The sequence below is a fragment of the Desmodus rotundus genome, chromosome 4 (genome assembly GCF_022682495.2).
Source record: "Desmodus rotundus isolate HL8 chromosome 4, HLdesRot8A.1, whole genome shotgun sequence".
NCBI lineage: Eukaryota > Metazoa > Chordata > Mammalia > Chiroptera > Phyllostomidae > Desmodus > Desmodus rotundus.
The window spans coordinates 155,415,070-155,432,710 of record NC_071390.1 but is presented as its reverse complement, the minus strand read 5'-3'; the positions used below and the strand labels follow the sequence as shown (position 1 = coordinate 155,432,710).

At 44.2% G+C, this 17,641-nt stretch overlaps 1 protein-coding gene across 3 annotated transcripts in view; it reads right to left on the bottom strand.

Annotated features, from left to right (window-relative positions):
- The window catches only part of ATP8A1 (ATPase phospholipid transporting 8A1), a 211,340-nt gene extending 197,474 nt beyond the window's left edge, over positions 1-13,866 (bottom strand). For all 3 annotated transcript variants that reach the window (XM_071221301.1, XM_024573893.3, XM_024573897.3), the window contains exon 1: positions 13,563-13,866. In XM_071221301.1, coding sequence (XP_071077402.1) covers positions 13,563-13,611 — 49 coding nt within the window. In that variant the 5' untranslated portion in view covers positions 13,612-13,866. The remainder of the gene's footprint in view (positions 1-13,562) is intronic.
- Between the last annotated feature and the right edge of the window lie 3,775 nt (positions 13,867-17,641).

The window sequence follows — 17,641 nt, the reverse complement described above, 5'->3', positions numbered from 1 at the left end:
AAAACCATAAGCAAAAAACACTTAGTGCAGAAAGAGCCTCTTAGAGCAACACTTTTGGCCCCAGTTGACACCGCCACTACGGAGAATCACCAAATCGGCGCGTAGGTACCTGCGGCCGCTGCTGAGCGAAGTGCAACGCGCCCACACAGGGTAAGGGGGAAGCGCCAGGAGACTGCAGAGCCAGCCTGCTAACGGCTTAGCTCCACAGCTGAACAGCTGATCTTACCCCAATCACTGCCCAGGCGCACCTTCCAGGAACATTTGCTTAGCACCCGCTTTATAGCTTTCATTCCATGTCTCACTCTGAAGAACATTCCTGCGGTGTGAGCACCTCGACAACCAAAAGAACATGACGATGACTTGAGAGACTATTCTCATTTCTGACCGTGGAGCGAAAAGTCCTGTCTCCAGAATTATACGGTTCCTAGATGTCTAAAAGCCACAGCAGTGTGGAACAGGTAAGACACTGATGGTTATGCTTACTGAAGTTCCAAAGGATATTTGGGGAAAAGAAGATAGAGAAAATAGAGGATGGAAATCCTGATTTTAGGATAAATGCAATAGTCTTTCTAAAAAAAAAAACCAACCAAACATAAGAAATGTGCACAAACACACATATTTTGGCACGCATGGATCTTCACACCCGTTTCGGAGGTGCCAACATTCTGGGCTCAGGGCCCAAAACTTGAGTCATTTTCAACTCTGCCTTCCCTTTAACGCTCCACGTCCTAGTCATCAACAAATCTGTTAGACAGACATGTATTCAAGCCATATCCTGAATCTGACCACTTCTCATCTCTGCCACTGATACTCAGTAGTCCAAGCCACTATCATCTCCCCTTGTTTCAACCCCAGGGCCCAGGATGAAATCGCAGTCTCTGGCTATGGGACCCAGGAATCCTCAGGAGATTCCAGTGTACAGCTAGGCTCTGTCTACTCGCTACCCAAGAGACATGTGATTTACTGGTGTGTATTACTATCATTTTGCCAAAGAAAGACAGGAGTCTCAGAGAGGTTACGTGACCTGCCCGAGGCTACACAGCTAGGAAGAACCAGAAGTCAGATATCACACCAGGCCTATTGGGAGCCCCAAGTACCTCATTTCATTTTCTCTCAAGTCAATTAGTTGGGGCACGAGCTTAAGAAGCTGAGAAGAGTGGAGACAGCCCTAAGGAAGTCATAGTCTCAGGCTCTGCTGTTGTTTCACAGAACACAAGCACGTAACTTTTTATGTGGTTACTGTGTCAAACAGATGGGGACCTCACGGACTAAAAACACATGAAGTATCAACAGTAAAGATGGAGCTTCTAGTTTGCATCAAAGGAATTTAAAAGAAAAAAAAAGGACAATTGCAGCTGAACGTATGGAAAGATGTCTGATACAGAGAAACTATCAATTCGGACTGCAGACTCTGGTACTCAGACTTGGTTAAGATTAACACACGTAGCATAGTTCACCACCAGGAAGGAAAAATTCCACAGGGAAAGCCACTTAAGATCAAGGGACCTTCGACTTGGCACCAAGGGAAATTAAGAGCTTTTTTCTTCTTTGCTAATTGTAATTACTTGGAAGTCAACAAAAGGCCAACATGTGTTGTATGTAACTGATTCTTCCACTGAACTTTAAACAAAAAGATAATAAGTAGCCATGGGTGGGGGGTACGTTGAGCTGAGTCAGAACTTTCCCTCCCCTCCTCTGTCAAATTTTAGCTTTTTAAAAAGATTTCTATCTGTAGAGTGCAAGTCACGTTATCACCTAAAATAGCAAAAATCTAAAGGCAGAAACAATAAGGATAGAAGAGAACTCTAAGATTTAAAAAGAAATACAATGGTTGAACACAATGTGCTCCATCTAAGGTTCTGTGGAGCTTCCTCTCTAATCCTCATTGCATCCTGAAGCCAGACACCCAGCACCCATCCATGCAAGAGAACCACACTGGTTAAGACTCTCAAAAATGACTTCATCTCAAAGCCCTGCCTGGGTAGCTCAGCTGGTTAGGGCATTGTTCTGATATGCCAAGGTTGTGAATTCAGTCCCTAGTCAGGGCACATATAAGAATCAACCAATGAATGCGTAAATACGTAAAACAACGAATCAATCTCTTTCTTTCTCTCTCTCTCTCTCAAAAAAAAACCCCAACAATAAACAAACAATTTTTAAAAAATGACTTCATCTCAGTAGCTAGGGAAGGCAGGTAAATTGGGACTGTGGTAAACTTTCAGTTTCTACACATTTAAAGACCATTTACTATCATGGTGGAATAAATCAGTAATTGTAAACTAGAGAAGATAAACCTCTTAAAAATAAAGTTGCTACAGATGTTTCAGAGACTTTTTGGAAGTTGCTAAAATCTCTCTTCCAGATGCAAACGACTCCACATGTGGGCTGCAAATACAGGGTGAATAAGAGATTAATTACTACAACAGAGTAAATGAGTACGTTAGCAAAAAGCTAGTGATGACACTGGAACGCTCATATTCATCATGCTCCCAGAGTAGATACAGTACCAGCTAAAAATGAAATAAATGTGTTTACCCTTCTTTTGACTGTACTGAATTGAATGTTTGATTCAGAATTTTCAACAATGTCTTCAAAACCTAATAATCAAGTATTTGCACATGAATTTTACAATTTCTGAGAAGGGAAACTAAGAAAAATATGAGCATAAGACTCATCAAAGTAATTGGGCAACAGACAAAAGTTTTACCAAAAATATCCATATGTTCTCCGTTTTTTGGCTGGCAACCTACAAGGCTTTATATACAATCCATTCCTCCTCTCTGCAAGCAGGTAAAAGCAAGGGTCGCACCAGTGTTTTTTTCACACTGCTGCACATCAGTGTTACCTGGGAGATAAAATTCCAATGCTTGGCCCACAGGCCCAGTGACCACGTGCCTGACAGATTACACAGGTCTGGGATGAGTCTGGGATGGGTGTTGCCCGAAGCTCCCTATCTGATTCACTGGGCAGCCAGGGTTGAGCACCACTGAGGCATAAACGTGGCTATAAAATAACCCACATTCCACCAGCCTCCCACTGCCCTGTCCGCATCAAACATACTTTGCATCAAAGATGCCAGGCAGTCTTTTTCCTCATGTCATTTCTCTAACTGTGAAAATGAAGCTACAAAAGTTGAGTCATTTATCACAACTATTCTGCCATTGATGGTGGACTGAACCCAACTTAAGCTTAAGGTTATACAGCAGCACATGAAATCTGGGGTAAAATAGCCCTGGCTGGTATAGCTCAGTGGATTGAGCGCGGGCCTGTAAACCAAAGAGTGACCGGTTTGATTCCTGGTCAGGGCACATGCCTGGGTTGTGGGCCAGGTCCCCAGTTGGGAGCACGTGAGAGGCAACCACACATTGATGTTTATCTCCCTCTCTTTCTCCTTCCTTTCCACTCTTTGTAAAAATAAAATAAAATAATTTAAAAAACCAAATCTGGGTAAAATATATAGGGAGAGATTGGTTTCACTTTTTTAGTCAGAGGTAGAACATGAGTTTAAAAAGAAAAAAACATATACTGAGAGAGACTGGAAGAGACTGGAAAGGGTCAACTAGTCACAGCCATTAGGATAACAATACAGTAGCAGACAGAGCAAGAGACCTAGAAAAAATGGTCGTGGACAACAGGCGCACTCAGAACCGGAGATCTCCCACGTGGGGAAACAAGTTTGTCCAGACGAGCTGGCCAAGACCCACAGTGGGGAAAGCACAGCAGACGACATTCGGAACCCTTGGCAGGCCTGATCTGGCATCATAACTACCCACTAGTGCAGAGCTTGTGTGTCCAAGCTAGGGTAGGGACCAGGGCCTCCTCTCCCAGAGCAAGGCAGAGCCCCGAGTCCTGGAGCGCTATGAGCTGCTGTGACAGGTACGCAGGGGCAAAAAAATGCTGACGGGGTGATTCATTACACATTAGAGAGCTAAATCAGAGCCCCTTAAACGTCTCCGACTTCTAAGGTTTTCGGGATTGGGAAAGGGCTAAAGCTACGTGGGGTGAGGGCGGGTCGAGGGGAAGAGATGGGCTGCAGACCCTGGAACAGGACTTCTTTTACACCAAGCTGGCTTCACTTGAAGACCACAGTTAGCCACAGGGACCTCAGCCAACTACAGAAGCTTGACTATTCTAGACGGGTGTCACCACAATCCATCTCTCTGATTAAGCCTTGCATACCAGTACATGTTTGCTTCGCTCATGAAAGCAAATCTTCTATGCTAAATTGGTCTGGCCCACTAAGTGTTGGTCGGTCTGGAGCCTACGCTGGCTTAGGTCTTCTTAGTAACAGTCTCTGCTGAGACTGTCACGTGACTAACCTGATCTCATTAAGCGCGGTCCCAGATGGTGCGAGATCAGTCATCTTCTGAGATGGCTCACACAAAATAACGAACAGAGGCTCGGCTTAAAACAGACACTTTCCTTTGCCCAGTTAGCTGTGTAAATGACCCATGAAGCCAAGTTCTACAGTCCCCTGAGCTGAACACAGTGATGGCAACATTGTATATCAAAGCATGCTACTCAAAGTTACTATCTACACACACACATTTCACGCTAATATGTAATGAAAACGAACAGGAAGGTAAAGCAGATGATTCTTGTTTATCAAATCCATTTAAAATGGGATTTTTGTTGCTGTTGTTATTAAATGGGGACAAAACAACAGGCTTCAAAAGACAACATGAAATCTTACATAAAACTTCTAAAACGCCTCGTGGGCCATGTCAAAGCACCATTACTAAGCAGTAAAACACTGTGTGAGGTGTGACAAGAGCGCTGGTGACTGCCTTCTGTTGTAAGGAAGGAAGTTAAAGGCTTAAATTTCTATTTCAGCGAGCATATCCCCAGATACATTTTTAATGCAAAATGATTCGCATTATACAATTTTAGATTCTGAAAACTCTAGGAAACCCTAACATGAATGGCAGCCAGAAGACACACCTGAGCACTTGAAATGGGACTAGTCCAAATCGAGATGTAATGTAGGTATTAAACATAGCATATTTAGAAAAATTAGCAGAGAGAGCAAATGCAAACTATCTCATTATTAATTTTTATATAAATAACACAATGAAGTAGCATTTTGGATATATGAGGTTAATATTACTAAAATTAACTTTATCTTCTTGTTTATGTTTTTAAATGTGCCTATCAGAATATTTAAAGCTACACAATTAGCATGTCTAGCATTTGTGGCTCACATTTTATTTCTCTTAGTGCTGATCAAAGATATGAGTGCCAGTTTGATCTAAGTAGATTCCACGAATCCATTAGTTAATTCCTAGCTGGTCTAAACTCTGACTTCTGCCCCTAGCAGAAAGCATAAAAAACAGCAGTATCTTGGCTATTGTGTAAAGGCTACTACGTGATACCTTACAAGTAGTAAGTTGGAACCAGTCTACAATATTTCAACAGAAAAAAGAAATGAACCAATCTTGCTAAGTTAATATTTTAACCAATATATACCTGGTCAAGTCTGATTAACTGAAAGCCTTGTTTAAAAACATTTTGCCTTATGGTATGACATAATTTTTAAATCTATGGTGATGAACATTAACTGAAAAACTATTTAAAATGAAAGAATTCGGACTGAATAATAGCTTCCACCTTACATGTACTAACAGTCACAAATGAGAACATACACTTTCAGATAGGGTCACATTCACAGTACCTCCGTAAAATATAAATCATCTAGGAACAAATCATAAAACGCCCGGGATTAGTTTTTAAGAAACTTCTCCCCAACCCATGAAAGACATACCAATAAACAGAAAAATTAAGCTTAAATGACTCAATATACAAAAGGTGTCAATTCTCTTAGTATAAATGTATAAACTTAATGCAATCCCAATAAATAGCCCAATACATTTTCTAATTTGATTTACACTGGTTCAGCTGAAAACAATAAACAGAACTATAGCTGGAAAAAAATTAGGGAAAAGGGCAGTTTGAGTAGGACTACTCTGAGGATATATTTTATTATCTGCAACAAAGGAATTGGATACTAGGGGCCAAAGAGACAGACCAAAACTGGGGATATGGGGTAGGAGGGGCGGAAAAAGAGAGAGTAAATCCAGAAACGATGAATTATATATGTAAATTTTGTATATAAAAGAAGTGCCCAAGGCTGTATTGAAACAATGGATTATTAAATATATGCTTATCATGTCAAGTGGATAATAATTTGAGAAAAAATAAAATTAGATTCTACCTCACATCTCACAACAAAATAAACCCCACAGAAATTACACATTAACTGTTTAATTACTGAACCTGAAAGTACGAGAAGAAAAACATGAGTAATAAATAATCATTACCTTGAAATGAGAAATATGACAAAGGAAAAACTTGAAAAAGCAGATTATACTTTATAAAAATTAATCCACATACATGAGAAAACACTATAAGAAGATACGTTATAGAGAAAAAATTACTGTCTTCAACATGTGAACTCTTAAAATTCAATACGAAAAAAATTCATAAAGGATCTTGAACAAACAAGTCAGAAAAAAAAATCACTAAACTACCGAATTGTATTCAACCTAATAAGCAAAGCAATGTCAACTTAAACACTCATTGTTTTTACATCGTATATTCATACGGATAAAAAAGACTATCTGGTACTAGAGAAGGGGCAGGGACATCGGCACGGGTAATTATCTTTCTAGTAACTTTGAAATAGGAATCAACAGTCATTAAAAAGGGATATACTTTTGACCCAGTAATCCCTCAAGGCTTTTTACAAAGAAACAATCAGAAAAGTACACAGAGATGTTTAAAGGTGCTTATTCAAGAGTGGTTTGCTTAAAAATAAAAATTGAAATGACTTATACGCCTACCTTAGAGGATTTCTTAGTCAATTATTATATTGAATACATGAGCATAAAAATACCAAGCCACCATCAAATGAATGATCTGTGCATCTAACAAAGAGTTATTCCGGTCCTTCCAAACGCTGGACACTGCTTGAGGCACTGAGACCAAAACCCCTTCCCACAGGTGGTGGTGGTCAAAAGGTACACACTCCCAGTTACAAGGTAAGTAAGCTCTGGGACTGTCCTGATGCACAGCACGGTGACTATAGTTAATTGATAGTGTGTTGTTTATTTGAAAGTTGCTAAGAGAGTAGATGTTAAAAGTGCTCATCACAAGGAAAAATATTTTGAAACTATGTGAAGTAGTGGATAGTAACTAAACGTACTGTGCTGGTCATTTTGCAATACTTACATATAGGAAATCATTATTATGGTGCACACCTGAAACTACATTATTATGTATCGATTACATCTCAATAAAACTAGAAAAACAAATATTAAAATCCCACCTTTATCACGGAGGACACACAAATCTATGTGCTAGGCAAAGACATCCATGAAATCGTAAGAGGGAACAACATTAAGAATAATGTAGAAAATCTCATTTTTTTTAAACCAATAATATCTTTCTCCTCTCCTGGAAAACAGCTGGCATATTTACTAAAATACCATCATTGATTATGTTTGGATGGCACACTTTGGGGTGATTTTTACTGTCTTGACACTTTTTTGCAGTGTTTCTCCAGTGAACAGGTAGGTGTTCCTTCTACAACCAAGAGGACAAAGTTAGGTTCTCCCATTAAATGCAAAGTTCCGAGTTACCCATTCATTTGACAAACACCGAAGGTGACTGACTGTGTGGCGGGCAAAGCAGTAAGAGCAGAGCATCGGGTCACAGACAACCCTCCCTTTGTAGTGCTGAGGTTCCTACGGGAGGGCATCAAGCAGTCTGATCGTATGGTGTCTCTAGGTCATCTCCTCTCTACGTCAAAAGATTCATTCATTCAACCAATATCTGAGCTCCTGCTGCGTGCTGGGCAATGTCCTCTGTGAGAGCAACATATCACTAAAGAAAACAAAAATCCCTGCCTTTGGGGAGCGTGCTATACAGAGGATAAGAGCAATGAAAAATTTGAGCTCCACTGAGGAGCGAAGCATGAAACTGTTGCCTGAGTGATGACAGTGAAACTATGTGAATAGAAACTCAAGCAGCCAACATCTCACTAATTCAAAAGTAGATCTACACAAACTTTCCTATTGCTTTCAGGTGGGCGCATGACTCAATTCTCGGTTTTTGAAATGAGATCTGAACAAATGAATGATGTACTACAGATTAGAAAACCTAAAGTAACTGAGTTCTCCCACATTGAGTATCTGGAGAATTACACAAAGCAAAATGACATGTATTGGGGACTCTCAAATACCGATTACATGAAGCATCACTACACTCACACACCTTTTCTCTCTCACGGCGCCGTGTCTGTTGTAAATCTTTAACTCATCTCTGTGTTTCCTTGGGGACCTTCTTCATCCCCACACCTTGCTGTCCTACCACCCAATTGGCTGGCATGCAGCAGGTGCGTAATCCATGATGGTTAAAAAAACAAAGAATCTTAGTCATTTTCTACCTAAATAAATGAAATAGCCTCCAAAAATTTTCCCTTTAACAATTCTTGCAGAAATTACTTTAATGCCACTTTTTTATCTTTTAGGAAAATGAAACACAGTTTTCTATGTAATTACAAACATTCTAAAGTTGCCATTTGTACAGACCAGTTTAGAGCACAATCCCTAAAACAACTCCTGCATTTATTACTCAGCACGTTTTCCATAATCAAATGAGTGTTTTAACAGTTTAGCATTATAATATTCATCAGAAGAAAATTCACGTATTGAACAGGCTTGTGTTTTTGGCGTATTTCCTTCGTTTTGAACAGTTTGAGGCTTATTACTTTGTAAATTATGAGCTCCTGAACACTTCCTCGATTCCAGCCAAAGCCTCTGGCGATCTGAGTGTCTGACAGCAACTGTGCCTGTGGGCTGCCCAGCCGGTAACCATCCTTCCTTTTGCCTTTCTCAATAAAACACTGAGTAATGTGTGCAGTGAGGAAACTCCATTTTCCAGCTTCCCTTACCTACGGGAGCCAGTGCGAAATGAGCCCTTAGCCTTTGAGCGGCACTGTGTGGGGTCTCTCCCATTTTTCACACCTGGACCCACTGCACAGCCGCTGGAGCCCTCCGGCTGCAGGAAGGTATGCACTCAGGGTGGGAAGCGGAAAGCCGTCAGGAGGCCGTGTCTCTCCCAACTTCCCGCGGCGGCCAGGCCTGGACCGCTCACCTCCAGACTAGGGGGATAGGAGTGAGAACAACTACCTTGTGTAAACCACTACGGTTTCAGTCCCTGTTTCAAGCATTCCTAATGCTGTGTTCAGAGACCGATTTGATTTAGCTGGGGGGGAAGTGAAGAGATCTAAAATTCTTAGCCCTCTGCTTTATCTAGTTTTGCTTCCTGGCCAATTTATCTACTATCAGGGTTTCAACTACTATCTCTGAACTCAAGATTCCTGCTTGATTCCCTCCCCCCCCCCCCCCCCCCGCCCCGTTTCAAACCTCCAAATCTCCAAGTAGCTTCAAAGTTGTCCATTTGGATGTCCCACAATTACTTTAAATTTGAATTTATTTCTTTTATTGTTTTGATCCTCCTCAATTTCCTTATCTTTAAATAGATTTCTCAGTCAATCAGGTTTAAGACTGTAGGGTTACTCAATCAAAACAAACCAAGACAAGACAAAACAAACAACTGAACAGGATCTTCCTGAGCCAGCCCTGGAAACTGAAGTTCTAATGAGATACCTGGGAGCTTGCTTGAGAGTCTCCTATTATTTTAATTCATTTGTCTCCTGCCCTATATTCACTATATCTTGGTGTCCCACGATGTGGCCTTTGTGACCTCATTTCCTACCACTCTCCCCCTCACAGTTCTTTTAACATTCCTGACTCTCTGTTGCCTGGAGGCCTTTGCTGAGTCTGTTCCTCCTGCTTGAAACACTCTTCCCCCGGGCCCCCTCCATGTGAACTCCTTCCCCTCCTCCAACGGGTCAATGAGGGCTAGCCTAACCAACCTACAAAAAGCTGCAACTCGTCCACCAACCTGAAGCATCTCACCTGCTCTTTGTTTTTCCCATGGCCCTTACCACAGAGGTTCTATAATTTGCTAACATATTGTGTTTCCTTTGTCTCTCTCCGCACTAGTATGTAAGCACCTCCAGGGCCAGGCTTTTTGCATTCTGCTCACTGGGACGGTGCTGGTGAGAGTTCAATAGGTAACTGTTGAACAAGCTGAAGATTTTCTCAGAAATATCTCTGATGTCCTCCCCATCCTCCCTGCTGCACTGCAATACTAATCCTGGACATTATCATTTTTAGACTTTTTTTTTTAACAAGAGTCTATTTATACTGTCATTCTCTCCAAACCATCTAACACACTTCCAGACTTAATCTTCCTAAAAACACGTCTTTGGGGTGTCACTTCCCTATAACGATTTGGCTCCTAAGTGGCCCAAATAGAGATATTATACACTGGCATCATGCTTGAATGAGAAATTGGATCAGACAAGCTCTAAGATCCTCTTCCAATAGTCGATGCTGTATCTAAGTGACTCATTTTGGCATCCAAACTGCTCTGTGGTCCCGCAGTACCTCACCTATCCAAATGTACATCCTGCTCCTTCCAATGTTCCCCCTGCTCTTGGCCAGGTTCCCTAAGGACTCTTGAAAAAGCTATACTCCCTTTCACTGTTTTTTCAATGGGTTACTCTATCTTCAACACCCTCCTGACTATTCAAAAAGATGGCAATGGCCTTTAGAACCTTGCTACTCAAACTGTGACCTGTAGGCCAGCATTAGCTTCACCTGCAAGGCTGTCAGAAATGCAGCCACTCCAGCCTCCCGGCAGACCCAATGACCTAACCAGACTTCCGGTGATGCGTGTGCACCTTGAAGTTTGAGAAGCACTGCGTGAGCGCTCATCTCAAGTCACTCCCCAGTGAAGTGCGCTCTCAGCAGGCCTCATGCTCTTGTCCTTCCACAGGACCTAAGTCACCCACAGCAAGCACAACATTCAATGAATAACATCCCCTCGTGGGCTATTTATTCCTTATTTCATGTGAGTCTTTTCTCTCCAATTTGGTTGTGACTAAGTTGCACAGGACAGTCATGCATCTGGCCAACCTGGATGCAGAGGACAGAAACCCACTCGAGTTACTGCAAGGAAAAAGGAGCCAGTCCTACTGCTATTTGGGAACGGAGACTAGAAAACTCAGGGAGGGAGGGAGGGAGACGCTCCAGGGTCTGGCCTCCCTCTTGACATCTGTGTCTCTGCCCCACTGTCTCCATCCAGGGCCTTCTCTCTCCCATCTTTCTGTTTACTCATAGTTTCTGCTTCCTCATCTGCAGCATTTGCATACCTATTACAGCCGGCCACTCTCTTCTGTCCCAGCCTGCACACCTCTGTCCTTTTCTGCTTCAATTTTCACTCTAAGTCTCTAAGCTTAACTCATCTCATAGGAGAGATAATCACCACAAAGAATCTTTTTGAGACAAACCACAAGGTTACAAGTGTCCAAACCACCTATGGACTGTCTGCCTCGGGTCTGGAGCCCACCCTGCTCCAATCGGCTGAGGCCAAGGGGTTTTGGCAGAGAACAAGGCCCTTCAGGCAGCGGGAGCCATCAGGACACTATTCCTCAGGCATCAGAAGTGTGGGCAGAGCAGGCAATGAGCCACATCGCCAGCCCACAGAGTCATTATTTATATTGTTCTCACCACAGTCTGGAGCAAAATGCTCAGCACGTAATAAACAGAAACCAACCAATATGGCAGGGAAGGACCATTCACCAAGTGCCACTACGCCCCCGACACTGTGCTGGGTGCACAGAGACCACAAAGGTTAAGTAAGAAGTGCTCCTTGTTTTCCCAGAGCTCTTAGTCCAAATGTGTCACTGCACTAGCTACTCGACCTTGGGCCGGTACCTAAACCACCTGGGCCACAGTCTCCTCAACTGTCAGAGCAGGTCACCTCCACTAACCTGCAAGTGCTGTAAGGTCCTATAGGGTAATCTTTATGAAAATGCTTCGCAGAATACACGTGTGAATTAAAAACAATACTGTAGCCTTTCATTAGTAACAAAATCCACAGGTTTGGCATTGTTTTCTGGTCTTTTCTCTCGGCCTTATTTCCCACAATATATGATTCATTAGTTGTTACTATTTGTAAGAACAAGCCCAACTGTATTTACCACTATATTTTCATTACCTGCATGGCTCACTCAAGTGGTGATTAGGAAAACTCACTCATTTCACTCAGAAGTATATGAAAAAAGAATGAATACATTTTTACCTTGTACGTTTCTGTAACACTATCATCCATTCCACTGTACACCTAAAACTATAATGCCCTACACACGTTTCCCTTTCATGACAAATAGTAAGTGCGCACTACACTCCTGAGTAGGACACAGGTCAGTCTCGGCTCTTGTGTGGCCTTCTCCCCAGAGCGGTTTCCACTGGTATTTCCCAAGCAATGTAGATGTTGGAGCACAGTGCCCCCCTTTTTAATATGGGGACTCGGAGGAGAAGAAATAATCCAAGGCCAGTCTCGAAGCCCTGCAGTCCTGTTCTCCTAACTTCTATTTATTTATTTGTTTGTTTTCCCCCCTAAAACCACTTTACTCCCTGCCCCACACTAAAGGGTGGGGTGTGGGCAAGGGTGGGAATCGGTGATGACGGCAATATAGCCCAGTTCTCAAAAACATGTTATTCCACCCTTTGCAAGATCCAAGTATGGGTTTATGGGAGAGAAAAACAAAAGAAAACAAAACTTGAGATAAGTACAATCTTGGCTTTGCCATGAGGAAGACCAAGGAATATTTACGGAGTAACGGCCACAAGCTGGGCAGGATGCTGAGGGCTCCTTACCCAAGATGGAGAAGTGTCTTGGCCCTCCAAAACTCACTTGCCCTTGGGCATCTGTTGCTCCTGGCCGACAAGTGCATTCATTCAACAGCTGGCCCTGGGTGGAGCAAAGAAAAGAGCCTCCACCTTGCTAAAAAGTCGGCTCAATTAGCCACAGTGCGATTTCAGCAAAAAGGAAAAACAAAAACGAAAGCTCTTAGGGAGGTGGGTGAGACTCCGCTGCAGGAGGCAGAACTGCAGAGACCGTAACGTCCAGTACTCGCTGAACACCCAACCCCGACTAAGGCTCCTCGCGCTCGGGGAGGCAAGGGGCTGTAGATCAAAGGATCCTGCAGCCTGGGAAAACAAACCTGCTTCTCGGGGAGCCGTGATGTGTGGGTTGCAAAAGGTGGGCGGCGGGCTGGGAATCTGTTCACTAGGGTGGGGATGCCGAATGGGGACGCGGAGGTTCGTGCGCTAGTGGGAGGGAGGTGGGGTGGGCAGCGACCCAAGGATCTCGCTGCGGTGTGAAGCGACCCTTGGGTCTCTGGAGCTCGGAAGGGGCCTGCGAGTGCACTGGAGGTGCCGCAGGAAGAAAGGTCCGCTAGGGGCGACAGCCTGGGGCAAGGGGTGGGACAGACATCTCTTTCCCTACAGGAGAGTGTGTGTGCGCGCGCGCGCACACACGCACACGCGCACACACACACACACACACACACACACAAGACCCCGGGCTGGCCCGGAGCCGCTCCCCCCGCGCTCGGTACACAATTCCCGGCTGCGGCGGCCACTCACCCTCCGCGCGGGAGCGGATCTCCGACACGGTCCTCCGCATGGTGGACATCGCGGCGATGGCTGCAGGTGGATCTTCAGTCCAGATCCTGCACCTGTCACTACTCCGCGCAGGCGGGAGATCCGGCTGCGCCGCGCCGAGCGCTCAGCGGCCGCGCGGACCCGGCCACCCACCCAGGGCAGCGAGGCCGCGGGGCGCAGCCCCCGCGGGCGGGCGACTAGAGGAAGAAGCGACGAGGGTGGCAGCGTCCGCAGAGCTGGGCGAGCTCTCCCTGCAGACTCGGAGAGGGCGGCTCGGCGAGGGGCGGAGCTGGGGCTCCGGCGCCAGGGAGGGGTCGCCGGGGCGCGCGTTCATTCGCTCCCGCGGCCGCGCGGCGAACAGCGCTGGAAAGGGGCAGGGAGACACCCCAGAGCACCTCCTTCGCCCCGCCCCTAGTAGGACCGTACCATCCCTGCGGGGGGACGGTTTTCAGCTATCAGCCTCGTCCTCACCCGGTTGTCGCTCTGCCCCTAGCTTCAGCTCATCCCATCTCCCCTTAACCGCTTTCTGACTCTCTCAAGCCTTGACCAGAGGAGAATGGGTGCCCTGGTTCCAGCATCCTTGAATAGCCCCGCCCGTACCCTCTGGCTTTTAAAAACAATAAAATCGGCCGGTCACTGCAGAAAGGGGTTGGGTCTGAGTGGGCAGGCGAGGGGCGAAAGGGATGGGATGCCAGACTGAAGTTCTAGCTCCTATCGTGAGTGGAAAGGGACCGCGAGTTCCCCACCCAGGGTGCAATTCTAGCTTCCCTGCACTGCCAGCGGCCCTGTCGGCCAGAGCCGTACTTGCTCTCTGGCCTGGCCCACAAGCAACAGGCTCCGAGGCCAAGTGCCCGGCCGCAGGGTCTCCTGCCTTTGGTACTTGTGTGCATCTGGGGCTGGCCTGCGAGTGGGTTCAGCACATCGTGCCTAGTGCGTGCTCTGCAGCCTGACAAGGTTCTGGAATTGCAATAAAATCAACTGCTGGGCCAGGTGGTGCAAAAAAGGAATTTTTGGTTTTGGGTTTTTGCTCTTAGTGAAACCTGCAGGAAGTTCGGTGCAGTAGTTTTAACTGAAAACAGGAGAGGTGTCCTTGTATAAAATCCACAAATATATTCAATTTTTATTTGCCCCATATTCCAAACAGCATCGTAACCTCGTTACTTTTTATATACAAGTTATAAAAAGTACGGTATTTTAATTTTATTATTGATTTCATCTTTTAAGTTAGAATATATGTTACTAACTAGATTCTGGTGAACTGCATAAATGATGAGAAAGGAATAAATTAAATTAGAGGCAATCTTCCTCATCTCGTGCTCTTTCCCCAGCACCGGATGGAGGAGGGCTTTATATGGAGGTCTTTTACGTGAAACTGCTTTCAAATCCTGAGGGGAGAGATCCGGAGACATTTCACCAGAGAGCTAAGTAAGTATTCCTAAGTTTCAAGAAAAAAATAAAGTGAAATCTGCTAATAGCATCTTATCTCCATCTGTGGCATTTCCTCTGCCTCCTGCAGGTAGCATTTGCTAATCAGAGCCCTGCCCTACATTAATACTGAGTCAGGCAGCCAGTTCACATTTATGAAAAACCCACCCTACTTGACTCTGATTCAGAGTCTTGGATTAGAACCAAAAAAAAAAAAAAAATAGCACTTCCAGTGTGGAGGAAGCATCACAGGGCAGAGCAGGACTCAAGCTAAATGTGCTTGTTTCAGTGACTGATGGTCACGATTTACAAGTACGTTCTTCTGAAAGTAAGAAGTGAGCACACAGCTTTGTAAGGACCGTCGTCACTGGTCATTTTCATCCCTTCCTGGTCCAGGACCCCCCTGTGAATATAAAGCAGGCTTCCTCTGGCTTGATGAAGGTGAATTTGAAACAAAAGGAATACAACAAGAAATAGTAAAAAATCAGCTTTAAAATTCAGTGACTAGACACCAGAGGAAATGCAGGGCTTTCATGATTAATATCTCAGTGTGATTTATGGAAAGCTGGAGCCACTGTGTGTTCAAGGTTGGTGTGCGGCCGCGTGGCAGTGCTTCGTTTATGAGCAATCAATCACCTATGTAATTCCTCCTGAGCCCTCGACTGGAGCTCGGTACTGCTTATTGACAAATAATAACTCTTTGAAGGGAGTTCCAGAGATTATCCCTGTTTTCTATAGAGAGTTCGTTGTGCCATTGTGTGTATGTGTGTGTGTCCCATTGATAGTCCATCAGCAAAGGTGACAACGTGTCACCCCTGCAGGAAATGACAGCAGTCTTTCATACAGAGAATGCTGCATGATACAGTCTGTAGTTTACTGAGTATCTTTCCCCAGGTTATTCTATCGCTGTATCCATACTGGTAAGAGTGTCCCAACTAACTCATTTCTGAAAACCACTCATTCCTGATTGCTGGAAATCACACACATTTTCATTGGTTCAGAAACCTGACTGAAGCTGAGTATAACGCCCATCTGTATCTATCGGATTTCCAAGTCCTCTCAGATCTCGTCTTCCACTGTTGTAAGAAGCACAGTGCACCAGCCCCTGGCAGGGAACTCGGGTTCTAGCGACATGAGCTTGTCACAGAATCTGTAGTACAATTCAGATGTCAGCAAGGTCGTTTAAAAACTTTCGGGTCCAATGACTCCATGCTGATGGACTTAGAAAGAAGAGGATTGTTCAAGGGCAGCTACTCCAAGGACCAGGTTTTATCATTCTCTACAAAATTTACACTGAATGCATAATAGTGCCCAGTGCTGAGCCAGAGCGCTAGGTTATACAAAGACACTTCAAGCCCATGTGAAAGTCAACCAGCAATGTAACTAGATGGCTGATGCTTAATGCCAAATGCACAAGCGGCAACAACTATAGCTATCGAGAGACGGGGAGAGTTCAAGAACAGGGGCGATCAACATAGTCGAGCCAGGTCTTGAACGAGGGGTTAGACTGTACAAATGAGCCAATATTCCAGATGGGAATGCTTGGCATATAGTAAGTACTCAATAATTGTTTAACAAATATTTAATGTAAATGCAATGCTGAAAAAGCACATATGTTGGAGGGGGCAAGGAGACCAATTTGATTGCAACATAGGTTTTGATTGCTAATCTGTACATGGGTGAATTGCATGTTGTATGAACTGTGTGTTAAAGCTGTTAAAAAAATTATCTCCAGAGGTGTCAGGCACAAAATGATGAAGTCTATCAAGTAAAAAGATGTTAGGGATGTTCCTAACTTGTTGGGTTTTCATTTAGTAATTGCCTGAGTTGGTTGTTGTTTGGGGCCACCGGGAATTAAGAATTGGTCCCCTTCGGTCGGAACTCATAGCCAAGTAGGTGAGAGAAGCATACGCACGAATTTACTAACTTATATAACACAGACAGAAGTCCTTTGGGAACTTGTGGCTGAAGGTATGGAGACGTGTCTGAGGACCCTGCTTCTGGCTGAGACTGAGGCCTGGAAAGTTGGTTCCCACACCACTACAAAATACAGATGCTGAACAGTGCTGGCCACTGTAATTTAAATTCTTCTGCAGAAGCACAAAGTAGATATATTAATCTAAAATTTTAGATAATTACATTTTTAGTTTAAAACTGAGATGAAGCTATAACATAAAGTTCTATCAAATCGCAATGCTCCCTGGTGACAGTAAGAAAAGACACTTGTTACCTTTGGCGCATCGTTGGCGTTATGTTGATTTGATGGATTAGTGGATGGAAGATTTGCTATTAGACTTGTGAGGCTCTTCCCCCAAGATTTTCCACCTGGATTGTTCCCTTTCTGTCACCGTTCCTTACAAGTGTTCCCCTTTTAAGACACCAGTAAGTTCTTTAGACTCTGTATCCAAAATATGTGTTAAATCTCTACATCTCCACCTCTACCCCTCTTTTGTTTTTTAAAGATTTTATTTATTTATTTTTTAGAGGGAGGGGAAGAGAGGGAGAGAAACATCAATGTGTGGTTGCCTCTCATAGGCACCTCGATGAGGGACCAAACCTGCAACCCAGGCATGTGCCCTGACCAGGAATCGAACTGGCAACCTTTTGGCTTTACTTTGTTGGATGATGCCCAGTCA